This window comes from Mirounga angustirostris, unplaced genomic scaffold, assembly GCF_029215605.1.
Source record: "Mirounga angustirostris isolate CCGP_5_RB_7025 unplaced genomic scaffold, mMirAng1.0.hap1 SCAF_13, whole genome shotgun sequence".
Classification (NCBI taxonomy): Eukaryota; Metazoa; Chordata; class Mammalia; order Carnivora; family Phocidae; genus Mirounga; species Mirounga angustirostris.
The window spans coordinates 9,765,101-9,792,023 of record NW_026991721.1 but is presented as its reverse complement, the minus strand read 5'-3'; the positions used below and the strand labels follow the sequence as shown (position 1 = coordinate 9,792,023).

The window sequence follows — 26,923 nt, the reverse complement described above, 5'->3', positions numbered from 1 at the left end:
TCCCGCCGCGGCGGGGGGGGGGGGGGGGGGGGCGGGGGGGGGGCGGGCGAGTGGCGCCACAGGTGCGTTCCGAGCATGAATGCCTGTGTGCGTGCGTATCCCGTGCATGCGCTGGGCCTCCGGGTGTTCACGAAGCTCTGCACAGCGACGCAGAGGGGTAAGGGACTTGCTTTTGTGCCCGGGATCTCCTGGCCTGCTCCCCGGGCCCCCTAGCCTGCCATCACCGAAGCCCACGTGGCGTGGTGGTCACCTAGGGATGCACAGACCTGGGGCCACAAGCACATAGATTCACTCAGAGCCGTTTAGCCCACACAGATGGGTACCGTGCGCTTACATACACGCACACAAGTGTACTCGTGGTGCCACTTACACGTGCATGTACGTACGTGCTCACAAGCAGTAGCTCTGGGTGCACGGAGAGCCCCACACAGACATACTCACGTACGGGACGTACAACAAGACAGGGGCCGAGCCACACGCACAGAAGGGCTGCAAGAATGGGCCCCCGTGTACGTGAGTGTGTGAATGCACGTGGGCCCAGACACACGGACGCATGCAGACACCTGGGATGCACGCTGCACACGTCACAGGGCCTCGCGTGCCTGCCCCTGGTCCCGCACACACGCCGTATTCACACACACTCTTACAGGGGTTGGCTCTGAAAGGGTGGCTCCTTCGGTGGCGGGGGGAGTCTTCCTGCCTCCCTGGGACCCTTCCAGGGCAGGTCACAGATTTGGCCAGGAGGCTGCTCCGAAGGGTGGTCGCCACTTCCAGGCCCTTGGTGGGGACACCTGGACACCTCTCCCCACCATTTGTGCATTTCCTGTGGCCGCTGCATGGACCATGTCTGCTCGGAGGAGCTGCTGGGCCCCCTCTCCCCCCCACCCCCGCCTCTCTCCTGTCCGTCCAGCAGAGGGTCTAACCCATGGCAGAGGGGGGAGGAACCCCAGTGTGTGATCCCGGCCGCCGCCGCCCCCCATGCAGAAGGGGCACTGGCCCTGAGGGTGTGAGAGAACCAGTGGGGGCAGCTCTGGGCAGTGCTCTCTCCCTTTCTCCCTCCCCCTCCCCGCTCTCCCCTCCCACCATTGCCTCATGAGTGACTGGGGCAGTGCTCTGGGCACCCCAGGGCTCCCAGCGGGGCCTTAGGCCTTCAGTGACCCCACCCACAGCATCAGCCCCTTTTGTCTTCTGTCTTGGGTTCTTGTGAGTTGTTTTTCCAAAATAAGCCTCCCTGCCCCACACTGTTGAGCAACCGCTAAATTAACTCTTCCCTCCTCCCTTCCCCAAGTTCCCTGCAGCCCAGGAGGGGGACTCCCCCCCACCCCGGTGTCCCTGCCCCTCCTGAGTCTCGCGCCCTCCTGCCCTGCCCTCTGTAGGAGCAAGTGCCAGTCTGAGATGAGCCTGGAGGGCTTTTCGGAGGGGCGGCTGCTGACGCCGGCGGCGGCGGCCCGCCAGGACCCCGTGGAGCTGCTGCTGCTGTCCACCCAGGAGCGGTTGGCGGCCGAGCTGCAGGCCCGGCGGGCGCCCCTGGCCACCATGGAGAGCCTGTCCGACACCGAGTCCCTGTACAGCTTCGACTCGCGCCGCTCGTCGGGCTTCCGCAGCATCCGCGGCTCGCCCAGCCTCCACGCCGTGCTGGAGCGGGACGAGGGCCACCTCTTCTACATCGACCCCGCCATCCCCGAGGAGAACCCGTCCCTGAGCTCGCGCACCGAGCTGCTGGGGGCCGACAGCCTGTCCAAGCACTCCCAGGACACGCAGCCCCTGGAGGCGGCCCTGGGCAGCGGGGGTGTCACCCCCGAGCGGCCCCCCAGTGCGGCGGCCACCGAGGACGAGGAGGAGGGTGGCGGCGGAGGCGGGGCGGCCCCCGGGGGGGAGCTGGCCCTGCACAACGGGCGCCTGGGGGACTCGCCCAGCCCTCAGGTGCTGGAGTTCGCGGAGTTCATCGACAGCCTCTTCAACCTCGACAGTAAGAGCAGCTCCTTCCAGGACCTCTACTGCATGGTGGTGCCCGAGAGCCCCACCAGCGACTATGCCGAGGGCCCCAAGTCCCCCAGCCAGCAAGAGATCCTGCTCCGCGCCCAGTTTGAGCCCAACCTGGTGCCCAAGCCCCCGAGGCTCTTCGCCGGCTCAGCGGACCCCTCCTCGGGCATCTCGCTCTCGCCCTCCTTCCCGCTCAGCTCCTCGGGCGAGCTCATGGACCTGACACCCACGGGTCTCAGCAGCCAGGAGTGCCTGGCAGTGGACAAGATCCGGACTTCTACCCCCACCGGCCACGGGGCCAGCCCCACCAAGCAGGACGACCTGGTCATCTCGGCGCGCTAGCACCCCAGCAGTGATTGCTGGCTGAGGCCCGGGCGGGGGGGAGGGGGGAGCAGGTGGCCCCTCGGGCTCCTGGTGGCTGCCCCCAGGGCCAGGCCGCTTTGAGGAGAGCCCCCCCCAGGGGCCAGTTTAGCCTCAGGCATGGGGCACTGCTGCTGAGCTGGGGGTCCGCAGCCCTACCTCAGCTTAGGGCCACCGGGCGGGCCGGGATCCAGGTCCTCTAGATGGGGGAGGAGTGTGGAGCAGGGAGGAGCCTGGGGCAGCCTGTCAGGTGGGCAGGGCAGCACTCCGCCTTCTCAGCCTCACTGTGCCCCACAGGACGGGCTGTGGGCCTGGCGACTCCCCATCACTGCCCTCCGGCTGCTCTCCTGGGGCCGAGATGGAGAGCAGCTCTCTCCCCACATACTCACATCTGTGGTCCAGGCTGGCATCTGCCCTGGCCACCCCCCAGATCTGGTGCCTGCTGGCCAGCCCCCTGGGGTGACCCCACACCAAGATGGCCCGCAGTGCTGTGTATGTTTACAGATGCTGCTGGGCTGGGCTCAGGATGTTTCCTGGGCTTGCAAGCACCCCCCCACACACCCTGCCCTATCATGGGTTCCGAGCAGGGAGGGGAGGGGGCCCGTCTCCACAGAGCCCAAGGCAGCCACGGGGCCTGGAGGGGGCCTGGAGGGGCCTGGAGGAGAGTGGGGTCGAGACTACCCCTTCTCTGCTTGGTGCCCCTCATGGTGATCCCTCTGGCAACTGGCCCGAGGCACCTTGGCCTGCCCCATCTGCCCATTACTTCCCGGCTTGCCTTCTACCCCCAGGGATCCTGGCCACTCAAAGGGCAGAAGTCACAGGTGTGACCACCCCTGGCTGCAGGGTCAGTGCCCTGGGAAGAAGGAGGACACCCAAATCCCCCTTCCTTTGAGGGCCCCATGTAACCCCTTTATATCACCTCGCCCCCACGCCTAGGCAGCCTCAGGCCCTGGGATCTGAAACCAAACACGCCTCTGCTCCTCTCAGCTCCCCCTCCTCACTGGCCTGAGCTCTGTCCTAGCAGCAGGGCTTTCTTCCTCCCACCCCCCATCCTCAACGTCCTGTTGGCAGGAAGTGGAGCCAAGAGTGGTGTATTGTGGAACCTGGCTAAAAGGGGAGCAGGAGGGCCAGGGGCTCTGGGGCCTTCCCCGTTTAGCTGGAGGCCTCCAGAGCCCACGCTTGAGGGGTTCCTTCCCTGCTGGGTTGGGGAAGCGAGGGGGAGTCGGAGAACGCCCCCCCGCCCCCGCCCCGGGGAAGCTGGCTGGGGAAGGTTGTGCATGCTGGCGTGGGGCGAGTCTGTGCATGTGCATGAGTGTGTGCCGCTCCTGAGGAAGGGGCTGCTGGGGCTCGCACCCCACCCGACCTGCCCTGCCTGCTTGCTGCCCCTCCCAGCCCGCGAGAAACTAGACTAGGAGGGGGGCCTGTGCAGCGGGGGTGCATAGGACGAGCTCAGTTTCAGATGTCGCCGTCCCCCGTGTCCTTCCTGTTGCTCTGACCCCAGGTCTGGAAAACTGGTGTGTGCCCAGGCGCTGATCGCCCGCTTGTGCCTTCGTCTTGGAGGCAGACCCCCCCATGCTGGCCCTTCCACGGCCTCTCCGGGGCTGCTAGACTCCCCTGACCAAGAAATCCCCCCCCCCCCAATCTCATGATCACTGGTACCTGGGGCCTGTGTCCTGACCTCCGGCCCACACAGGGACTGGCCCGGCTGCTGCTCTGGGACCCCCGCCCACCCTGACAGATGGAGACAGAGAGCGGGGAGCTGGGCCTCCCTCCCTCTCTGACACCCACCCCCCCAACAAGACTCCAGGATGCCCCTGCTGAGGGGCCCGCTGCTGGCAGAGCCTGGGCCCAGCAGAAGCAAGATGGAATCAGCGGCTCTTAGAGTTTAAAAAAACAAATCGTAAATCAGAGTAAAGTTCCAACAAGCACCTCAGCCAATTGCTGGGCGAGACTTGGTGTCTGGCCTTTTAATTCTTCCTCTGCCAGGGTGGGCCCTGGGACCTCTAAGGGGGCGTGATACCCACCCATGCCCAGGACTGAGCCATCAGGGACAGACTCCCCACCCCCAAGGCTGCAGCCGCACAGGGTTACAGACTTGGGGCTGGGGTAGGCTCGGACTCAGCCCTGGATGCCCCAGGGTCAGCCCGCCCCGAACCCGCCCCTGCCCCCCATATCCCTGAAGGAATGGGCCTGCTGCGCATCTCTCCCTTCCTCCCCACACCACACTTTGGGGGGTCTGAGCCACCCCCCTCAGCCCAGCTAGGCTCAGACCCACCCCCACTCGCTCCCCCAGACCGCAGCACAAACTCTCCCAGCCGTGAGCTGGCCTGTTCCCCCAGGGGCCCGGGTGACCCCCATATGCAAACAGTAGCGAGCAGCTGGGCCCCAGAGACACTCATGCACTGTCCGTGCCATTCGCCCACGACTTTTTGTACTTACTGTATGAAAGATCCAAACTAATATTGCTGTAAAAAGGAGAGACAAATTAATATAGCTTATTCTATAAATATATCTGTATATAAAGGTTTCTGTATATTGTATAGAGCTGTGTATAAACTGGATGTAGAAGCACGCTGCCTTGAGTGACCTCTCTTCCCAGCAGGGGGCGATGGGCTGGGCCCCCCCCCCCCCCCGCAGCTGAGGTCAGTGGGGGGGGTCCTCTGAGCCTGGCTCGCGCTGCTGTCGATGTCCTGGTCTAGGACCACACTTAAGAGTCACAGTGAGGGACCAGAAGACCCTCAGAGCCCCACACGAATGGGGGCAGTCCCTTGTTGAGCCCTGCCCCTGTGAAAGATGTACGGGGTGTGGGGGGGAATCCACGTTCATGACCTCATCAGGGCCTTGAAAGACGGGACTTGTCAGCCGCTTTTCTCCTCCCTGAAGGGTCTGGGGCACAGAGAGGGTAAGTAAGCTGCCCAAGACCACAGAGCCAGCATGTGGGGTACCAGGCTGGTCTGACAGTTCCCACCCCTTCCTAATACCCAATACTGAGAACTAGAGCAGAGGGGGAAGGACTCCACTAAAACGCCCCAGCAGGGTAGCACTGAAATGTGAGGGCCACTGGAAACCTTTGCTGAGTGTTTCTTTAGGAGGGTGCAGAATAGCTGGCCAGGCCCAGCCGGGCCACCCCAGGGTCCCCAGTGCATGAAGGCTCCAGGACCGTGAGGCCTGGGAGGCAGCTGGCTGCAGGCCTTGGGTGAGCAGGCAGTTTTGTTGGGCCTCCTGGAGCCCCAGGCCCGGCCTGCCCCCGCCCGCACAGCAGGTGGCGCTGTTCCTCCAGCCAGTCCCAGGGTGCCTGCAGAGTGGGCCCAGGCACTGAGCCAGCCAAGCTTTGACCTGACCTTGACCTTCCCCTTCCCCACACTGCCCACCCTCTCACCACCCCCAAGTCCGGAGGGACCCTACTTGGTGGAGTCTGGGGGAAGGTGACAGACCAGTGCCTGACTTCACCCCTAGCCTCTTTGAACAGAAGAGGCTCCATGAGGGCAAAGACCTGCTTAAGGTGACTCAGGCTGTGGGGACAGATGTGAAGACCAGAATCCGGGCCTCCTAGCTGAGGACTCTGGCCTCCACCCTCATTTTATGGTTTTCCGAGGTTCTTCCTCAGAAACTCAGTCTCACTGAGTTTGCAAACTGTCCTGTCGGATCAGTGGAGCAGAAGCAGAAGAGACCTGGGGCCAGAGAGGCGCTGTGACTTGCCCAAGGTCACACAGTCAGACTGTGTGGGGAAGGGCTCTCACGAGGGGCAGTTCCGGGAAGGGCTGGAGCAGCGCTGTGCCTCCCATCCCCACGCAGGCCCTGTGGACGGCCCTGTCCACCTCAGCTGGGAGGGAGGTGGGAGGGCGGTCGTTCTGCAGGGCTCCCCCTGCCCCTCTCACCCCAGTCCGGGGAAGCCCGCACCCCCAGCCTCACTGACGCTGGGCTCCCACTCACCACCCCTTGGGCCTTCCTCCCGTCCTCTGCAAAGGGGGGCAGGTGCCAGGGCTGTATGAGCCCACGGGGGGTCGGCAGTCCCGCAGCAGGGAGGCCTGGCCCTCTGGCTAGCTGATGAGCCCCACCCTCTCCTCGCCTGGCCACCAGCCCGGTACTCTGTTCCTCCAGTCCCCCTCAGTCCCTTCCTCCCGCTCCCCAGCGCTGCCTCCCGCTGGCCCTGCTGTCACTCAGCGGCCAGAGCTGAGCACCAGGAACTGTCCTGGAATAGAAGAAAGCAGGATTTATTGATCACTTCCCTGACATTCTACCTGCTCAGAGAGGCGGGAAGAATAGGCTGATTTACAGATGAGTCCTCCAAGGACCCGAGGGCAGGCCCTGGGGGATGGCTGAGATGACCACAGGAACAGCTGTGTCTGCAGGACCAGGAATGACATGTCGGTTGCTCACTCAGTAGGGCTTGGTGGGGACGGGGCACAGATGGGGCCCCTCTCTGTGGATGGCTCCCTCATAGTCCTGGTTACGCAGGTTCCTTTGGGCTCCCTTACCAGCCCTCGCTGTCATCGCCGTGTCCCAGACAGGCTTGGGCCCCACCTTCATTATGGGCTTTGGGGGTAGCAGCATCAACTTTTGGCTGAGCCCCGGAGTCTGGGACTGCAGCCACTCCTCTCCTCCAGCCCAGAGGTGGGAAGCCCTGGGCCCGTTGCTCCTTGGCTCCGTGGCCCAGGGGAATCAGGGGAGATGGTAAGGCCAGAACCCCCTTAGCCAGGCCAGCTCCCACAGGATGAACCGGAAGCCCCATCCCACCCCATCCAAGTTCAAGGCTACCCCAGAGGCTTAAGGATCCAGCTCGAGGAGTTGGGGTGTTGGGGACAAAATATGCACATCCCACTCCTTTGAGGACCCATACAAGGACAATGCTTAGCTCATCACGATGGCCCTCAGATGGTGGACATTTCAGCACCATGTGGAATATGGTGGAAAGACCTTTGGGTAGGTGGAGGCTTAGGAAGGAGCTAGTTTTCCAGCTGGTCCCGGGCAACTCCTAAAATAAATTCATTTAAAAAAAAAAATCACATGGCGTAGGCGGGTGTCTACTTTGTCCACAGGCAGGCCTGACCGGGTGGGGGAGGGGACAGAGCAGAGAATAACAATTGTCTTAAGGGAGGCTGCGGAGGGCGAAAAAAACCTCTGGGGTGTATCAGCTGGAAAAGAATAGGCGTCTCAGTGTGGCCCTCTCCCCCCTTCTCAGCCCGGCCCCTGCGGGGGGAGCACTGGCAGCACACACAGCTGGGGCCTCTAGCAAAACCCCATTCTATATATCTGGGAGCAACGGCTCGGAGAGCGGCCCCCGGAGGGACAGAACCTCATTGTGAGGCGCCCGCCGGCCTGGGCGCTCCCTCCCCCAGCCCCAGAACTGTCGTGGCATTGACCCTCCTCGGTGGGCCACCACGGGCCTGCTGACTGGGCCACATCTGGGGCTCAGGCACCGGCCGCCCCTCCCCCACAGCTGGCCGCTGAGGAAGGGGAGGGCTGCCTGGGTGGGAGCAGCCTCGCCGGCTCTCACCCCCATGCCCACTGAGCAGCCCGGCTCGCCCCCCACGCTCCTCTGGGGGGCCACTGGCGGGCAGCGTGGCACGCTCTTGGCCGGCGGGGCTGCGATCTCGGTCGGCCGGTGGTCCTCCCGCCCCTCCGGGCCTCGCGGTCTCAGTCCCAGTCCCATCATCTGGCAAACAGGGGTCGGGTGGGATCAGTTTTCCAGCTCTGACTTGCTGTATCAGAGGATCCCGAGCGGCTGTCAGCAGCACCACTCCGTAGGGAGATGATTTGCTGGGTCCCAGATTCCAGAATTCTCTGCTTCCAAAGTTTCAGAGATCTAGGATTCTGCGGTGTGAAGATGCTATTGTCCATCCATTCCACGTCTATTTACTGAGAACGTTCTGCGCCCCGGCTAGTGTTCTTGGGGTTGAAGCTGTGGCAATGACCAAGCCGGAAAAATCTCTTACCCTCACAGAGCTGCCAATCTAGAGCGAGAAGGATAATCACAAAGACTAAGTAAAAATCTTTTATGTGGTGAGAAAGAAGGGCAGGTAGGGGGAATTGCTTCAGGTAGGGTGGTCGGAGAGGTGATGAGTGAGAAGGAACCAGTCATGCGGGGTCAAGCATTGTAGACAGATGGAACCGCATGTGGCAGACATGTGGCGCCTGGCATGTTTGAGGGAGGGCAAGGAGGCCTTGGGGGCTGTGACTTAGTGAGCGATGAAGAGAAAAGGAGGCGCTGAGGTCAGTGGTACGCGCAGGGGCAGATCACAGAAGGCCTCAGAAACCAGGACAAGAGGATTAGGTATTGTTTTGAACACGATGGGAAACTACTGGTTTTCGAAAAGGAATGACATGATCTGATTGACATTTAAAGAGTGATTTGAGGGGCGCCTGGGTGGTTCAGCTGGTTAAGCATCTGCCTTCGGCTCAGGTCATGATCTCAGGGTCCTGGGATCGAGTCCCGCATTGGGCTCCCTGCTCAGCGGGGAGTCTGCTTCTCCCTTTCTCTCTGCCCCTCCCCTTCAGCTCGTGCTCTCTCTCTTTCAAATAAATAAAATCTTTAAAAAAAAAAAAAAAAGAGTGATCTGGGAGGTTCTAGAGGCCATCACTGAGGACAGACGCAGTGCTGTTGGGCAAAACGGATGAGGAAGCGCTGCCGAGATGGAGACAGAGGGACGGGGATGGTGGGTTTATCCTGGACACACTAGGACAGGAGGTAGAACCTGTGGGCCGCACACTACCCCACAGGGAGACAGTAACCGAGAGGCTGCCTTTCCAGGTCAGCCGGGATCTGGCTCTGAATGCGGCTTGGACCCCAATTACCTTGAAAGCCTCAGACCTGGGCCGTCCAATACCGCAGCCGCACATGGCTATTGGCGCTTGAGCTACTGAAAATTAAATAAAATTGAAAAGCCAGTTCCTCAGCCTCACCGGCCACATTTCCGGTGCTCGATAGCCACGTGTGGCTAGTGGGCGCCCTACTGGATCTCCCAGTCACCCAGAGAACATTCCGGTCACCAGGGAAAGTTCTACGGGACAGCGCTCCCTCCGACAGGACTGCTCATCCCTGAGCCTGAGCGCGGGTCCTCCTCTGCAAAACGCACACAGTAGTGTGTCCTCGGTGGGACACCTGCCACGGTTAGATGAGGTAACACGGTTAAGTCCTCAGTGCGAGTGTCCCTTCACCAGACGTGGGTGCTACTCTTGCTGGGGTGGGGGGGCGGGGGAGGAAATGGGGGTGTCTTCTGAGGTTTGGCCCGAGAAGCTAAGATTCAGAAGCCCGCTACCCTCTCGTGCCCAAGGGGAGGGCGAGGACTGCGGGGGGACGCCGCCCCCCCCCCGCCGGGGGAAGTCACCCCGCGCCCAGCGCCGCCCGGAGGGGCTGCAGCGCGGGCCGGGCCGGCAGGGGGCGCCGGGCGCGGCGGGCGGGGCGCGGGGGGCGGGCAGGGGGCCGGGCCAGGGCCGCGCGAGGGGCGAGCGCGCCGGCGGGCCGGGCGGGACCGTAGCGGGAGCCGAGCCTGGACTGTCGCGCGGGCCGCGCCGGCGATGCCGCGCCCCCGGGCCGGGCTGTAGCGGGGCCGCGGCGGAGCGCGCGCCGGGCAGGCCGGACATGGAGGTGGTGGACGAGACGGAGGCGCTGCAGCGCTTCTTCGAAGGTGAGGGACCGCGGGCCGGCCGGGAGGGCGGCGGGGCGGGGGGGGGGGGGTGTTGAGGGGAGGGCAGCGCCCCCCCCTTCGTGCTGGGAACCCCCAGCCGATCTCCCCGGACACCGGGACCCCCAACTCTGCTTCGACCACGCTGGGACTCCCCAGAACGCTTCCTCTGGGCCGGGGTGGGGGGGGCCTCTCCGGGCGGGCTCCCAGGGCTGGGAGTCTCCTGGAGGTTACTGCCCACCTCCACCAAAGTTGGGCACCCCCTCCCGGTGCCCCCAGCACACAACTTCCTTGGAGCTGTGTCGCCTCCCATGCTTGGTCCTTCTTCATGCCTTCCAGGACCTGCAGTCCCCTCTAAAGTCTGACACCTCCCACCCCTAGTGCACTTCTCGAGTTTGGGGACCCTCCGCTGTGCTTCCCTGGAACCTCATACAGACCCAGACTTCCAGACCCCCTTTGAGGCCCGGACCCCAGCATGCCTTCTAGGATCTTCCATGCCTCTTAGGCTGGCACCCCAGCCCTCCCGCATGCCTTCCAGAGGTCAGGCCCCCTGCCTAGAGACTCAGGCCCATGTGTCCTTTTCAGGTGGACACCGTACCCCCAGCCTGACTCCTAGGAGCTGAGACCTCCCCACTGTGCTTCCCTGAGACTAGGACCCCCTTCAAGACTGTCACCCACCTTCTGCAAAGCTGCTCCCCCCCCAAGGCTGAAATTCCCCTCGAAGCAGCTACTACTCCCTTACTCAGGGCTTGGAACCCCTCCCCAGCATTCCTCCATGGGCTGGATTCCCCCCAACCCTGAAAGGCTTTCCCTGGGCTAGAACCTTCTCGAAGTCGGCAGCCCTGCTGCCAGCCACCTCCGCACTCTGAGACCCTCCCAAAGTGGTGAACTGCATCCTGCCAGCCCTCTGAGGCTCCTCGGGGCTGTTCCACCCACACCTGTCCCTGGAGCTCTGCCTCCTCTGATTGTTGCCCCCCACCCCTGGAGTGACCTCACCCCCTCACCTCGACCCTGAGAGGACCCTTCCCAGGGTGGGGATCTAGACATCTACACACAATCTACGATGTTTTCTTCTACCCCTGCCCCCACCCCCAACACACCCTCTGTGGTTTTGGAGGTCTGCTCCTACATCTACCCAGACCCCCCTCCCCTTTTCCTGGGTAGCCTCTGCACCTCCTCCAGGTCTTTCCCCCTCCTCCAGGGTGCTGGACGCTGGAGGAATGGGACAGAGTGTGGGAAGGGGGGGCAGAGGTGCAGGCAGACATCTCCCAGCCCACTCGGCTTCTCAGACCCTCACTGGAACATCTCGCCAGCCCCTCCGGCCCCTCCTGTGCTCCTCTCCACCAACCTGGGTAGTCAGGCCTCTGCCCCCACCCTCTGTCCCCAGCCCCTAAGCCCACAGCCTACTCCTCAGCGTGAACCTGCCCCTAGGGATGGGGCGGTCCACAGGGCACCACTGTGCTGGGGATGTTGGGCTACAGGGTGATGGATCACGGCCCAAGTTTCAAGCCTAGCACCCAGATACCTTTGGAGTCCGGGAGGGAGAGAGGAAGGCCTTCCTTTGCCTCAGTGTCTCCGTTTCTGTGACTTGGGGGAGGGGGCAGCCTTTGTCCACTCCTGCTTCCTGCATAGGTAAGGGCATCTCCTCCTCACTTCAGGATTCTGGACACCCTGGCAGACCCAGACCCCAAGAAATCAGGCTTGGACTAGATTAAATGGTTGATCCTGAGGTAGTTGGGCCATTTGAGGGTCCTAGGCAGTCCCCCCATCTGTCCCAGGGACTGTGGTTCTCCCTAGACACTGTTCATCCTTTATGAACCCTCAAGGGGCCTTATGGGGGCTGGGGGCCCCTGGGGAGGAGGGAAAGGGTACTGTTTTGGGGGTGCCCTGAGCCCACTAGATACCAAGGACGGCCATGGGCCAGGCCTCCTTGATTCCTGCAGATGTCCCCATGGGTCCTCTCCCCCAGGACCCTGCACGCAGGCAGAGCGGTGGGCCTGGCTCGCTCAGGCTCCCCATCTCCTGAGCCAAACTTTCCCTCCTGGCCGTGGGTGGGGGGTGGGGGCTGACGCCACAGCTCAGCCATGCGGCTGGCCTGGCGGGGAGGCTGTCCTGCTCCCTCCAGAGAGATAAGAGGAGACTCAAGAATGTCTGTGGGGAGCAGGGGGGGGTGTGGGGCTGCCCGCTGAGGCGGGTGGAGGGAGCCAGGGGCTGGAGAAGGGTTCCCAGAGCCTGAGATGAGCGGGAAGGTGGGCCGGTGCTGCGGGCCAGGAGTCTTGGGGGCCACTTGGGAGGGGGGGGCCTGGCGGGGAGCAGGTATGCAGTGGTGTGGGGGGGGGACCTCAGGGCCAGGCCTCAGTGTGCTCATGAGTGCAAGTGTGAAAGCAAGTGAGTGTCGTGCACGTGGCTATGTTGTTCCTGAACTCTCGCGCTTGGGGCTGGAACCTGAGTTCTCAGTCTGGTCCTCACTTGGCCTTGGTCACTCCCCGTGGACTGTGGGGACAGGGGCAGGGTCTATGCTTTCAACTCGGGGCCAGAGATGGAAAAAGCCTTTGCTGAAGGGCAGGGGCGGATCGAGACCCCTTGTCTGCCATGGCCCACTCTCTAGGAACACCAGACCTATGTCCTAGCTCCTGCCCTGTGCAGTGGGCCAGGCTGTGCCCCACCCCGGGGTGGTGGGCTCGGGGCTAAGGCGCTTTGGGCCTCGGGTGGGAGGCTGGGACGGGGCGGCCCCCTCGAGGCTGGTACAGCCGGGCCCCCGTGACCGCCCTGCTAATCCCCTAGAAGGAGGCTCCGGCCGCCCGGATCGGCGGGCACAGGGCCTGCAGAGAGGGGACCCTCCAGGCAGGATGCCCTGGCTCCCGGCAGGTAACAGGGTCGTGGTGGCAGGTGCACTCCTCAGCATCTTGATTGGCCGGGGCCTTGGATTCCCAGAGCCTGGTCAGGGACGGGGGCAAGACGGCATCAGGGGAGCCCAACAGAACCTTAGAGGTTCCGGTACAGGCTCGGGCCCTGCCGCTGAGACCTTTGTGACCCTGTGCTGAGCTCTCACCCTTTCTGGACCCCTTTTCCTTACCTGCGAGACAGGAGGGGGTGGCAGAGGTCTTAATGATGCCTTCAGGTCTGATGAGCCTCGTCTCCCAACCCTGGGCAGGAGGGCCGTTTTAGAGCATGGAAGGTGGAGGGTGCTGACCCCTGGTTCCAGGGGCACCTGGGGCTTGGGGGAGCAGCGCCCGCCTCCTCCCCCAAGAAAGCAGGTGCTGTGGAGGAAGCCTTGGAGATCTAGGGGAACTGGGCTTCCAGCAGGTGCTGAAAAGGCCACTGAGAGGTGGGGGGACCTCCACTTGGCCTCTAGAGCCCCACCAGGGCGTTTACTCCTTCCAGACCTGATGGGTGGCTTGGGCTGGTCACTTCCCTTCTTTGGCCTCATTTCCCCTCCTGGGGTAGGCAGGTGGATTGGACCAGACCCGGGGCTTCCAGTGAGGTTCTTTTTAGCCACCAAAGAAAGGCAAACTCATGGCCTCCTGATACACAGGGGGTGGGGGCGGCGGGGCTCCCCACAGCCCCCAGAGCACCGGGACCCTTGAGGTAGGGGCCGGCACTGGCCCCCTTTTCCAGGGGCCAAGACTCCGAGAGAAGGGACTTAGCCAGCATTAGTCAGAGCTGCCAAGCCCCCAGCTCTTTCCTCTGCCACCAGGGTCTTGGGGCAGGAAGCGTGGCCTTCCGGTGGGGACCAGCCTGTCTGCCTCCAGAGGGCAGGAGGAGGCCGCAGGGGGAGGCCACCTGACGATTTTTGGGAGAGGATGCCCACCCTGGACAGGAGTCTGGGGCTGAGTTGGGGTGTGTGATCGCATGGCCCTGTGCCCCATGTCAGCCTGTCTGTCTGTCTGTCTATGGTGCACCAAGGATGGTGGAAGGGTGGATGGGGGAGGCAGCTGGACCCCTAACTGTCGAGAAGATGAGATGGGGTGCCTTCTGGAGGAGTCTTGTCCCAGCCCTTCCTCCCCAGGTCCTGAGTCCAGCTGGAGGAGAAATAGTAGTGGGGGGTCTGACTCATCCCATGTTCCCGACACCCAGCACAGGGCACAGGGCGGCATGGGGCTGGGCGGGGAGGGGGGCGGGTAGGAAACGTTCTCAGGGTCATTGGAGGCAACAATGGCTATGTGAACAAAGGTGGGGTGGGGGGTGCACCCGAGGAAGCCATCTCTCTGGGAGGGCCTGGGGTCAGTGCAGGGGGTGGGGGGGGGTGGCGGGGGAGGAGAAGGCTGTCTCCCACCTGCTTGCCTCAGGGCCTCTCCTGAGTCTGGGGGCATTGGCAGAGTGCCCCTTGGGGTCTTAGGCAGGGCCAAGCAGGGTATTTGGGGGAAAGACAAGTAGGTCGCTCTGGGCAGAATGGCCTCCTCCTGGGGACCTGGCCCCCACTCTCTAACTCTCAAGGGCTTACAGGACTGGGGGGGCCCTGGCAGCTAAGGCTGCCGGGTAACAGCCCAGCAAGGCTGCTGATTGGCTGCTACCCTTGGACTTTGCCCTCTGATAAGAAGGGGAGCAGAAATCATTAACTGGATCATTAACCGGGGGGTGGCCCTGCCCTACCCAGGCTGCCTGCCCTTCCTTCCCGCCTTCTTCCTCCTCACGGCCCCCTGTCTTGGGCCTCAGTTTCCCTCACAGCCTGGCTGTGTGTACGGGGCGGGGGGGGACTCCTCTCCCCTGTGAAAGTCTTCAGCCCCTGCTGCCACCGGGTATGGGTAGACCCTGGGTTGGGGGCAGGTGTCAGATATTTCATGGCCTTATGCACTCCCTGGAGCGCCAGTTTGGCTGCCTGCCCACAGTCCCTCTCCTGGGCAGATCTCTGCACTTCCTTGTGCCTCCACTTTCTCATCCTTAAAATGGGAATACAGTTGCAGCCCCAGCACCCAGTTCTCAGGGTTTCTGCAGGGATTGGGTAAACTGGGTGTTCTGAGGCCTGGTACAGTGCCCAGTGCGGTAATGCCCCAGAAACATCAGCCTGGATGGTGATTATTGTCCCATGGGGCTTGCACAGCCTCGTTCACCTGGCTCACGGCAGGTATTATGCCGCTCACTTCGAGGATGTATTGACCCACGGGGTAGGTCAGTGCCCCACCTTGGGCTGGGGCCTGTGGCCGGCGCTGTGTGCTTTGGGAAAGCCCTCACCCTCTCTGGGCCGCTTATGCCAAGGCTGGGGGGACCCCAGCAGCTTTATGGGGTACACTCTGCAGGCAGGGACCCAGCGTCCTGCGGGGCTGGCCCCGCGGGGTCCTGATGCCTGCTCCTGGTTCCTGCTGCCTCCAGCTGGGGCCCCACCCTGTCCCTCAGCGATGGGGAACTTGGGCCTCGGGGGCTGGTGGCAGGGGGAAGGGGCTGACTGTCCTTTGTCTTTACCTGCTGCACCCAGGCCAGAGGGTTTTGCATAAGTTGCCTCCTGGGAGTCCGGGGGCTCTGTGCAAGTATGGAGATGTCTCATGTCCAAGAGGGTGGTGCTGAGGCAGGAGAAAAAGGTGATGTGTCTTCCTCACTCAGGGCTGCCACAGCAGGGCCACAGTGGGACCCTGGGGCTCCTGTCACAGTTGGGTGCCGGCCTAGAGTGGGGCAGGGAGGGGGCCCCTGGAGTGCTGAGGGTCCCGAGCCACCACGGATGGCTGGGCTGGGTGACTTCCATTCAGCCCCTTGACCTCTCTGGGCCTCAGAGCCCTCCCTCAGAGGGTCAAGGCTATGTGCCGCGTGATGTGAGCAGTGAGACCCCTGGAGTGCCAAGGCCTGGACGGGGAGGGGAGAGAAGGGCAAAAGCCCGGCTTGGTAGGGGGCAGGCAGTTGGGTCCAGAGGCTCCACTGGCCTGGCCTATGGAGGCCCCAGGGCATCCTGTCCTCCGCCTGTCTCCAGGCTGCATCAGTGAGAAAGCACTGCCTGCCTCCGACCTGGGTCCCTCCAGCCCTCAGATGGGACAACCACAGCCTCTGTCCGTCTCTGGAGTTTCGGGACCCTTCCTCCCTCGGGGCCCTCCTTCACTCTCCTCTTCACCATCTCAGTCCCTGAGCTCTCTTGTCCCTCTGTGGTTTTCCCCTGTGGGGTCTGCGGCCTGGGGTAGGGGTAGCCGGGGGTCTGCGACACTGTCTCGGCTCTTTTGGATCCGGCTCCAGCCAGACCCAATCGGGAGGGCTGTTGGCCTGGGCCTGCCGTTGGGTCAGTGAGCATTTGTGTGCATGAGCGTCCAAGTCTGGGAGGGGTGCCGACACGGGAACAAGCACAGGCATGCTTATGCCTCAGGGCCTTTGCACTGGCTCCCCGCTGCCTGGAATGCTCTTCCCAGATACCCCTGTGGCTCACCACCTTCCCATCTCGTCGCACTGAGGCCCTCCCTGACTGTCCTATTTAAAACTGCAACTCGTCCCAGCCCTCCTGCCACCCCCGCCCCTCTCTCTCTGCTTTATTTTCCCCGTAGCCTTTGTTACCTTCTGAAATGCTATGGATTTTTACCCCTCTATCTTGTCATCTGACTCTGCCTCCAGAAGGTCAGCTCCTCATGGGCAGGAGGTTTTGTTTTGTTCATTACTACAGCTCCAGAGCCAAGCATCGTGCCTGATGCATGGCATATCCTCAGTAATTGTTTGAATGAATGAATGAGCACATGTGTGTGTCCGCGTGGGGAGGGTATGCCACTCTGTGTGTGTGTGTGTACGTATACGATCGTGTTTGTCAGTGGGAGTGTGCCCTTGTGTACACACGTGTGTGTGTGGTGGGGGGACGTGCTGGTGTGTGAATACAGATAGACATGGGTAACCCTGGTAGAGACCTGCCCCCACCCCAAGCTGCGGGGTCTCTACTCTGCCCCTGTGGGGAGGGCCTTCCCCAGCCTGCCTGGCTTGGTCCCTGTATGACAGAGATGTGGCCGTCGGGTGGGAGCTCACTTGGCCCTGTAGCATCAGGGCTGGGGGCCCCCCAGAGCAAACTGAAGATCCCTGGGGACCAGTGTGGGTCCCCACAGAACACGTTGCAGCTTCTGGGCTCAGTTCTGTTGGACCTGGCTTGGGAGCCTCTTGGGGCTCTGACTTCAGCCTTGTGTCGACCAGAGGACAGGGTGGTAGCTGTGTGGGGTCTAGGGGGGGACATAGCTACAGCCCAGGGGTGGCCAAAGATTCCAGGTCCCCTGGAGGAGATGGGGGTTCTTTTGCATTTTTGGCAAATAAAGGCAACCATGGTTCAGATTTAAGGGCCTGATGGCAGTGACTTAGGAGCCATATCCTTGTCATTCAGCCCCTAGCTAACTGGAGACTTGATGCGGAGATGCAAAGGATAGCTTGCAAAATCAAGCATCTCACCGGAAGGCATTTTGAGTGAGAAGGTCTGGTCACAGGTTGAAGCCTGAAACGGGGACCGCTAGCAGTTACTACATTAATCACAGATCGTATTAATAAAGATAGAAAGTTCAAGCCGAAGGAGGTGAGAGCCTACTGTGCCCTGTCCCACAGTGAACTAGTTTGGAGCGTGTCGATTAGCTCAGGCCATGTTAGGAAAGAAGCGATGGCACTGGGGGCCCGCTGTGATGGAGGAGATTGAGGAGGGGCTTCCAGAGCAGGGAGGCAGTCACAGGCTTACCCATCGGGGTAGTGGGTGGGGGGCTATAGCCAAGGCCTGGAGGCTGGACTTGGCTGTGTATATGCCAGAATAACAGTATGGTACCAGGCATGCGTCAGAGGGACTCGGGAGGAGGTCGGAGGCCCCCTCAGAGGCTCTCTGGAGCAGATATGCAGTCAGGTGGAGAGGCATGGGTGAGAGAGGTAGACCCTGGGCAGGAGAGGAGAGGGGAGCCCCAAGAGAGAAGGAAACAGCGATGAATGTTATTTGAGGAATGGCCTCTGGGGAGTGAGGAGCTTTCCTACCCTCTTGTTGAAGACTGAGGACCACTCCGTGAGGCAGGGATCCCTGCTTCCCTTGATAGAGAAGGAAGCTGAGGCGCAGGGAGGTCAGGTCACTTGCCAAAGGTCACATAACATTGAAGGGGGACCCACATTAGCTGCTAGGCCTCTTTGACCCTAGGAGTCCCCGAGGGCATCATGGGGGTGCTGGGTTGGGCAGTCCCCTGAACCCCTACCATCCCGGCTCCCAGCCGTGGCCTGGAGCCGGGGTGCCCTAAGATTCAGACGCCTGGGGTGGCCACTCAGGGCGGAATGTGGGGAACAGACTTGGGCCCTGTCTGCCTCAGGTTCTGATCAGCTAGGCCTGGCCAGCATCCTTAGGCCCTGGCCTCCCCTGCCCACAGCCACGTGGCCGACGGGATTTCCGCCATGTTTGGGACATGAATTGACAAGTGCCCCATTGACGGGTGGGGGGGAGGTGTGGGCAGGGCACAAGCCTCCCACTGTGCCGGGTCCCCACCCTCCCCCGTTCCCTGGGACAATGGCTCAGACTCAGCCAGCGGCCACAGCTGGTGGGGGGGTGGTCATGAGCATGAGGAGGGGGAAGGGAGGAGTCCAGGGTGGAGGACCACCTGGGCCCCCACCCGCCCTCATCCCGCACCTGGCTCGTATCCCCTCGGTTCTTCTTCTGCCCAGCTGGGTGGCCTTAAAGCGAGGAGGAGAGAAGAGAGGAGGGGGCTTCCTCTCCAGAGCCCCTATCCCAGCCTGCCTGGGACAGGGCAGTGTCTGGATCCTGTTAGAAGCAGGTAATAAAGGTCCTAATTAATGAGGAGCAGCTGGGGCGAGTAGCTCAGCGGGGCAGAGGCGGTACCTAGAGAGGCCCTGTCTAGCCCTGGACCCTGACCATAACACGGCCGGGTGGAGGTCCCCAGACCCAGGCAGGCCTGGTTCTAGCGTCCTGCATGCCACTTTGCTCATTCATTCCATGAACCTCAATTGTGTGCCTACTGTATGCTTAGATGCTTATATCCCAGAAAGTCGGAACAGGGCCGGGCTCATATCCCGGGTCCCACACCTGTAAACTTTGGGCAAGGCATTTATCCTTTCTGAGCCTGCTTCCTCATCTGTAAAACGGAGAACAAGAAAACCACCTGTCCTGTAGGGTTGTTATGGGAGTTAAATATGAGCCATATAGAGCGTGGGCACAGGGTGACCACTCGGTGAGTGAGCTGTGGGCAGCGGATGGGCAGGGGACAGACCCTCCGCCCACCTGTGAGGGCTGTCCTAGGCAGCCGAGTAAGGAGCTGGATGAGAAAGGAGGCCGCCAGTCACGGGAATGGGAGTCAGAGGGCGCCTCTTGGAGAAACTTACATCTAAGCCCAGTGAATGGGAATGGGCTTCCTCCAGCAGAGGGAACAGCATGTGCAAAGGCCCTAGGACCGAGAGAGGTGCGGGGAGGGAACTGGTTAGGAGAGGAGGCTGGAGGAGGCAGGTAAGGGGACCACCGTGGACCTCCAGGAGGGCTCTGGTTATCCTGAGCAGTGGGAAGTTGTGGAAGGGTTTGAGGAGGGGCAGGTATCTGTTGTTGGCTCGAGGATGTTCCAGAGCTCTTTCTGGGAACAGTTGGGGAGAGGGGTCCCCCAAAATGTGCTGATGCCTTCATCAGCTGGGTTCCTGGGGGCTCTGCCCCAGCCTCAGGAATCTCTGGGCTCCGGCAAGCCCCCACCCCCACCCTGTCCTCCCAAATGTTTGATTAGAAGTTTCCAGTATGATTTCTGGGGCAGTCTGGTGGCATTTGCCTGGTGGCTGGACCCTTTAGGCTGAGCCGTGTGGGGAGAATGTCAGGCAGGCCTTGTGGGGTCCCAGAGAAGGAGAAGATGTGGGCTCAGGGTTCCTCAGGAGGCCCACCAACTACCCAAACCTTAGACTTCTTCCCCACCCCGCCCCAGTGGTTCCCTCCTCCCTCCTCTGTCCTCCCGTCCTCCCGGCCCCTGGCACGGGAGGGTCTCTCCTCCCCTCAACCACATCTGGTTCTCGTTAGGGTCTCCCAGGATGCCTCTGCCTGAGGCCCCCCTATCCCAAGGGAGGTGGGCAGGAGGATTAGGGGTGATTAGGAGTGCTCCTGGCCAGAGGAGGGGGAGGAGGGGAGGAGGGGGCCTGGCCTATTATAAATAGCAACACCATGACTCCATCACCCCATCATTCACTGTAGATTCCAAGTTCAGTCTCAAAAACCTGCAACATCAGCAGCCAGGGTGGGGGGTGGGTAATGCTCCAGTGCTCCCTCCCTCCCTATCCCCTGAGGAACCCCTCCTCCCCACTGCCAGCCCATAAGGTGGGGCAGCCCAGAATGGCCAGGAAGTCTCATCTACCACCAACCACACCTTCCCACTTGGAGTCAGGCCCCTGTGCCTGGGTTTGAATCTCCTTGCTGTGTTGCCTTGGGCAAGAGACTTGACCTCTCTGAATAAAGCGGATGATGCTAATAATTGGGTGATCATCCTGTAAAGCCCTGAGAATAGTGCTGGGACCTGCTAGGCAGGCGCTCGGTCCGCCGGAGCTGCTGTCCTTATCGTTGTCCTCTTGTCATCATCACCATTCCCGACTAGGGCATGAAGAACCCGCGGGATGCCTTGCGTATAATAAACTCCTATGATTGTTAATGTCTTCGGCTCCCAAAGTGCCTGGCATACAGTAGGCATTCAATAAATGGGCTCTTTGGGTAACAGGGAAGGATGGGGTGGGGGCCAGGGCGTAGACGGGAATCCTAGAACCTTGATGTGCAGGCTGGTCATTCCCAGCTTGAGAAGCTTCTCTCGCCCTGGCCACACTGGGCCCTGCATGGCCACTGGCAGTGCTCGGTGGGTGTCCCTGGTTCCTGGCTGGGTGAGCCAGGGGTGGGGGCCAGCAGGAGGGCCTGTCCCAGGCAGCGCGTGACTCCTAGGAGGGCTTAGCCACTCATTAATCACCTAAGCGGGGCTCAGCATTCTTGAAATGCCGGCTGGGGCCAGGGAGGGGCCTGGGCCAGGGGCTCCTGGGGACCCCAGGGCTCTGGGTCTGTGAAGTGAGGACATCCACTCCGTTTGCTGAGCACCCATTATATGCGGGGCGCCTTACGTTCCTTAACTTGTTTCATAGTGAACGCTGTAAAGTGTTAGCTGTTCATGTCCCCATTTTACTGATGAGGAGACTGAGGCTCAGAGAGGGTATGTGATCCGCTCAAGGTCACACAGCGGGCAGTAGGCAAGGCAGGACTTGTTCCTGGATCTTCCTGAGCTGTTCCCAGGGCTCGCCTGGGAGAAGGCATGAGGCGCAGACCCTAGGCTCACGGCACCAGGGGCCTGTGGGAGGGGTACCTCCTGCCTCAGGGGGGCTGGTCAGCCCAGGTCAGCAGCGTGGGTAGGGCCGTCCTCCATTATCGGGGCTGACGCATCTCCTACGTCAGCCCCCTTATCACCCCGCCCTCCTGCTCCCCCCTGCAAGGTGACCCTGGGAGGGGAAGGGCCAGTGCCTCCCCCTCTCCTCCCCTGCTTATGCCCAAGAGCACTGGGCTCCTTTTCTGTGAGCCCCTCCCCTTTGTGGGGCTGGGGCCAGCAGGGAAGGCCCAGGAGAGGGTGGTGGAGGAGCAGACCTCTGGCCGCCATCATTCCCTGCTGTGAGGCCAGGCAAGCCCTTACCTCTCTGGGCCCATTTCCTCCTCTGGAATACGAGGGCTGGGTACCCCAACCCCCGTTATGGGGGCGACAAGCTATGCAGTAGGCTGAGCCGGGCACTTCTGATTCCATTCCCCACTCCGTCTCCATCTGCAGCTGGGGCCTGGGGTGCAGGAGGCTCCCCTGGCCACACGGCCCCCCCACCCCAGGACGTGTGATTCAGCCCAGCCCCGCATCGTGTTCCTGGGTGCCCAGCAGCTGGGCCATCTGGAGGGAGGCAGCGCAGGACAGAGTCATCGAGTCTGGGTCCAGCATTCAAGGGTGGTGGGCATCCACTGGGCACTCAGTTCAGTAAAGTACCTCAGTTTCTCCTCCCAGCCCCCCATAAGGCTTTGGAACGATGACCCCATTTTACAGACAAGAGGAAGGACTTGCTCATGTCACAGGAAATGGCTTGTCTGTCCCCGATCTGCGCTCTGGGCTCCTCCCCTCCTCAGAGACTCGGGGCAGGCTGGCAGGGGAGGGAAGCATCAACAGTGTGATGCCCCCTGGAGGGGCGTCAGGTGATAGGCACTGAAGGACTCTCCCTGGACATGGATACGCAGATCGGGAGGAGCCTGGGGGCATATGTTTTGGAGAGCCCGGCCTGGGGAGAGCTGCAGGGCAGGGCCCAGAGGCCTAGGGGTAGCTCACATCTGCCCCTCCCCTGCAGGCCACGACATCAACGGTGCCCTGGAGCCCTCCAACATAGACACCAGCATCCTGGAGGAGTACATCAGCAAGGAGGACGCCTCTGACCTGTGAGTGGCCCTGCCCCCACGCCCCTGGCCTCCACCTTTCACCTGGAAGGTGTCTGCGGCCCCAATCTGCAAGCTGCTCCCCCCGTCTCTTCCCATCCGCGGACTCCACGCGGCCTGGCAGGTGGGGGCCTGGGGAGGGGCTGGGGTCCTGGCTGGCGCTGAGCTGCTTCCTTTCTCCACAGCTGCTTCCCTGACATCTCGGCTCCAGCCAGCGCAGCCTCCTACCCCCACGGGCCGCCAGCGATCCCGGGCTCCAGCGGGGGCCACCACCTGAGCCCCCCAGGGGGCGGACCCTCCCCGGGGCGCCACGGCTCCCTCCCCGCCCCGAGCTACAGCTCCGCGCTCAACTGCAACAACAATGCTATGGCCAGTGCTCCCAAGCCCTTCCTGGGGGGCTCTGGGCCCCCCATCAAGGCCGAGCCCAAGGCTCCCTATGCCCCAGGGTGAGTGAGGGCGGGGAGTGTGGGGGGCAGGCGTGCGGGGTATGGGGGCAGGGGCCATGGCCTGGGAGGTGCTGGTGGTGGCCTGGCAGTGGTGACGGCTGCCCTGTGGGTAGGGAGGGTGGCTGAGGAGGGACTCGTGGCTTTGTCCCGAGGCCGTGGGCAGCCCCAGAAGATTCTGAGCAGGGGAGTGATGAGGGCTGACGTAAGTGCTAGAAAATTCTCTGACAGCTGTGTAAAGGGGATGGGAGGAGGTGAGCCTAGAGACCCGGCTACGTACCCACACGGATACACACAGGCGCCCACGTTGTACACACATACATCACTGCCCCAGGCCCATCCACTCCCGCATCTAGCTGCTCTTTGCTGGGGCCGCAGGGAGCTGGCTGACGGCACAGAAACGGGACCTGCAGCTCCCCCCACCCAAGCCAGCCTCCCAGGCCCTTTCTCTCCTCTCTCCAAGGAGTCCACACCAGGGGCCCGGCTGTGACCGCAGGATGCAGGCGGTCAGCAGCCCAGCCAGACTCCGGGGCCGCCCACAGACCCGTGCTCATGAGGATAGGCAGGAACATGGGTCTGCTGGGTTCTGCAGAGGGGCAAGGAGAAAGTTCTGGGTTCCCCAGTGTGCGGAGCAGGAGAGCAGGGGACCCTGTCTTTGGGTAGAAGAATAGTAAGAGTGCTGGGGGCGTGATGCTGTCTACACAGCCTGGGTCTACCCCCAGCTCCAGCATTTGCAGGCCGCTGGCGTGATAACCCACTGCCTCGGTCAGGGCCTCAGCATCTGCGGCTGTGGAGTGAGCTCAAAATGCTTCCCTCTCCAGGATTGTGGAAATAAGGGGAGGAAGCTCAGAGCAAGTGCGGGGGGGGGGGGGCAACTGGAGCCAGCTCCTGGCTTACTGGGGGAGGCCCGCGGGGCCAAGCTGGGGTGTTAGGGGTGCGCTTTCGCTGTGGAGGGCAGACATCCGGCCGAGAGGCTGTCCCTGAGCCCAGACCCCGAAGGGCAAAGACCGAGGACGAACACAGGAGGAGCACCTGCCTGCTGCAGGACCCTGTGGCTCTCTTCGTGAACGCTCATCGAGCCTCTGCAGTAAGCAGCTCCTGGGAGATCCCAGAACCAGCTGGCCTGCCAGTGAAGCCGTGCTGCCCCTTGGCGGGATTCGAAAGGCACACCGAGGCCATTTCTCAGGGAGAGAAGGGGCTTGCCCAGAGGCACACAGAGACCGTGTGGCCCAGGCTGTCCCCCCGGGAGGGACCCAGGGCCCTTCACCGCCCCTGCGCCTGCCAGACCCTGTTCTAGGAGCCAAACGAGACAAACACGTCCCTCCTGAGGTGGATCCTGCAGGCCGGTTGGGGAGGGACTTATTAATCAAAAAATCACCAAATCGAGGACTAATGAGCAGCAGGAGGAGTCGTGGGGAAGGAACACAAGGTCCCACGGACTGGAGACATTTCACTGCAGGGACCAGAGGGTGTGCGGGACCTTTACACACCGGAAAACCCAACGGCCACTGTACAGAAAGCAGGCAGGAGCTGGTGGGCGCAGGGCAGAGGCCCCAGGCAGCCCTCGGGGACCTTGAGGGCTGCAGAGGATCGGGTCTCTGTTGCCTTTTCTGTCATTCTCACACAGCCTGGGGGGGCTGGGTGGGTGGCTCATCCAGGGGAGCATGAGGACTCTGGAATCAGCCCAGGGCCGTGTCCATGAGGGCTTGGCTGCCTGGGCACGGTGGCGGGCAGTCTCTCCAGATGTGGGGACCAGGACGGCCAGAGAGCTGGGTCCCTGCTTGGCCGCAGCCTCCCCTCACCGGGCGAACGCAGGGTTCACGCAGGACGTGTTGATCTCTCAGGGTTGAGTTTGTTCTTTTGCCTGAACCGCTGATAAAACAAAACCAGCAAGAAAAAAATACACCCCGACCTGGTGGGGCTGGCTCCCTGCCCAGCCCATACCTGCCCCTGGTGGGGCGGCCCAGCCTCCTAGAGCCCCCGAGAGCTCTCCCCTAGAGTTTCTAAAAAGTGGGGCTTCAGTGGGTGTGGGAAGCGAGGAGCAGGCCTGGCCCCTGCTCCTTGAATCTCTGTGCCATCCCTGTGTCCTTGAATCCCTGTGCCATCATTAGGGACACTGGTTCCTGGTCCCCAAGCGCCTGGTAGGTCTGAGGGGATGCTGGGCAGGAGCCCAAGGCCCACCACCTACAGCTCAGCCCCAGGCCCTGCCTGGCACCCCAAGGTGGCTCATACAGAGAAATTCCCCTGAAGGGGGTAGTGAGGGGACCTCAGGGCCTGCAGCGTCTGTGGTCTCCCGGCCGCGGCCCCACAGACGAGCTGCCCGCCCAACAGCCCCTTCTTCCTGCTCCTGCAGCACGTTGCCAGATTCTCCCCCAGACTCGGGCTCCGAGGCCTACTCCCCCCAGCAGGTGAATGGTGAGTCCAGCGGGCACCGCCCTCCCCCTCTGGGGTTTGGGCAAGTGGTTGGGGCGGCCTTATCGGGGAGGGAGGGAGCGAGGGAGGGAGGGGGCCAGCGGCCGCCCAACAGGCCCAGATTATCGCTGGTCAAATACTCCCCGGTGCTGGCTATTGTTTTCCCACGGGCGGGTGGGGAGCCTGGCCCTGCCTCTGAGCAAGTGTCCCTGCTGGTGATGCCACCCGCCTGCCCGCCTGCGCCATCATGGACGCGCCCTTCGGCGGTAAGTGGACGGCTGGGGAAGGCTGTGGGTGCAGCCCGAGTACAGGCCTGGCTGGCCTCCTGGGCCCACCTCCCCTGGTGGGGGGGTGCCAGGGGTGCAGCGGCCCCCAGGTGGCCCAAAGCAGAAGGATCTCGGGCAGCTGGCTCCCCACAGCCCAGAGAGGGGTCAAGAGTTCTGTTTATCTTACCAAAAACATTTCTGGAATGCCTCCTGGGGAACAAAGGGAGCTGGGGGGCTGGCCCCTGGGAGCCCGCTAGAGGGGCTGCGGGATGGAGGAGGGCTGCCGCAGGACTGTGCTGGGGGTCCCCGAGAGACTCCTTCCTGAGGCCCGGAGGAGGACCAGGCCTGAGAGGGGCTGGGGGAGGACGCTGGGATGCGGGGGCCTTCCCCCAGGAGCTGGGCAGCCGGGCCTGGGGGGAAGGAGCCGGTTAGGATGGCGGCGGGGTGGGAGAGAAGCTGCCCACCCCCTGGACAGGGGCTTGTCTCCCTGCCGGGGCCTCTAGTGGCCAGCCTCAGGCTGCCCAGCCCTCCTCCCACGTGGGTTGGTGGGAGGGCAGCCCCCCCCGGGGGCTTGTCTCAGGAGAAGGTGGGAAACCCTGTGCCCGGGAACCCGAGTGATGTAGGTCTCTGATGCCTACCCCCCCATCTCTCCCGCAGACCCCCATCTCCTGCGCACCATAACCCCTGAGACCCTGTGCCACGTGGGAGTGCCCTCCCGCCTGGAGCACCCGCCTCCACCTCCGGCCCACCTCCCAGGCCCCCCGCCGCCCCCGCCACCCCCACCTCACTACCCTGTCCTGCAGCGGGATCTGTACATGAAGACCGAGCCCCCGATGCCCCCTTATGCTGCCATGGGGCAGGGGCTCGTGCCCAGCGATCTCCACCACACGCAGCAGTCCCAGATGCTGCACCAGCTGCTGCAGCAGCATGGAGCTGAGTAAGACTGGGCAGGTGGGCTCGGGGGTGGGGGGCCAGGGCAGCGGCAGGTGGGACAGAGATGGACGTGGGGACCGGGATGAGCCAGGAGGGCAGAAGGCTCTGCCCCCAGGAGACGGGGGTCAGCACGTGTATACGGGTGTGCCCACCCAGCAGCCAGATAGCCCTGGCCAGATGCTTCCGACTACCTTATTTGGTGAGCATGGCCACCCCCATTGCCCAGATAGGTAAACTGGGGCTCCCAGGGGGAGGAAATGCTTGTCCGGGTCATGGAACTAGGAAGGGGCAGAGCCAGGACTTGAACCTCGGGCCTGTGCCTTTCCCCAGACACCAGTGACTTTCTAACCTTCTCACGAAGTCTGGGGGCTCTGGAGGAAGTTCTAGCTATGGACCCAAGCTCCCCCTCTGACTCCAGCCAGGAGAATTGTCCTTTTATCTGTTTGTTTGACACATCGAGATGTCATGAAAGGTTTAGTTCAGGGCAAGACTCCACAGCCTCCTCCCCAAGAAGCTCTCCTTCTCAGCCTTGGTGGCCCACGCCCCCTGGGGCTTGTTTCCAGCCTCGGAGGCTGCTCT

The 26,923-nt window shown here is 62.5% G+C and overlaps 2 protein-coding genes across 9 annotated transcripts in view; both read left to right on the top strand.

Moving 5' to 3' along the window:
• DAGLA (diacylglycerol lipase alpha) overlaps positions 1-4,912 on the top strand; it is a 62,069-nt gene extending 57,157 nt beyond the window's left edge. For all 6 annotated transcript variants that reach the window (XM_064576334.1, XM_064576335.1, XM_064576336.1 and 3 more), the window contains one exon: positions 1,377-4,912. In XM_064576334.1, the coding sequence (XP_064432404.1) occupies positions 1,377-2,325 (949 nt within the window). In that variant the 3' untranslated portion in view covers positions 2,326-4,912. The remainder of the gene's footprint in view (positions 1-1,376) is intronic.
• Positions 4,913-9,777: 4,865 nt separating this feature from the next.
• Positions 9,778-26,923, top strand: part of MYRF (myelin regulatory factor) — a 33,297-nt gene continuing 16,151 nt past the window's right edge. For all 3 annotated transcript variants that reach the window (XM_064576327.1, XM_064576326.1, XM_045893544.2), the window contains exons 1-5: positions 9,778-9,971; positions 22,206-22,293; positions 22,476-22,736; positions 25,087-25,148; positions 26,069-26,348. In XM_064576327.1, the coding sequence (XP_064432397.1) occupies positions 9,926-9,971; positions 22,206-22,293; positions 22,476-22,736; positions 25,087-25,148; positions 26,069-26,348 (737 nt within the window). In that variant the 5' untranslated portion in view covers positions 9,778-9,925. The remainder of the gene's footprint in view (positions 9,972-22,205; positions 22,294-22,475; positions 22,737-25,086; positions 25,149-26,068; positions 26,349-26,923) is intronic.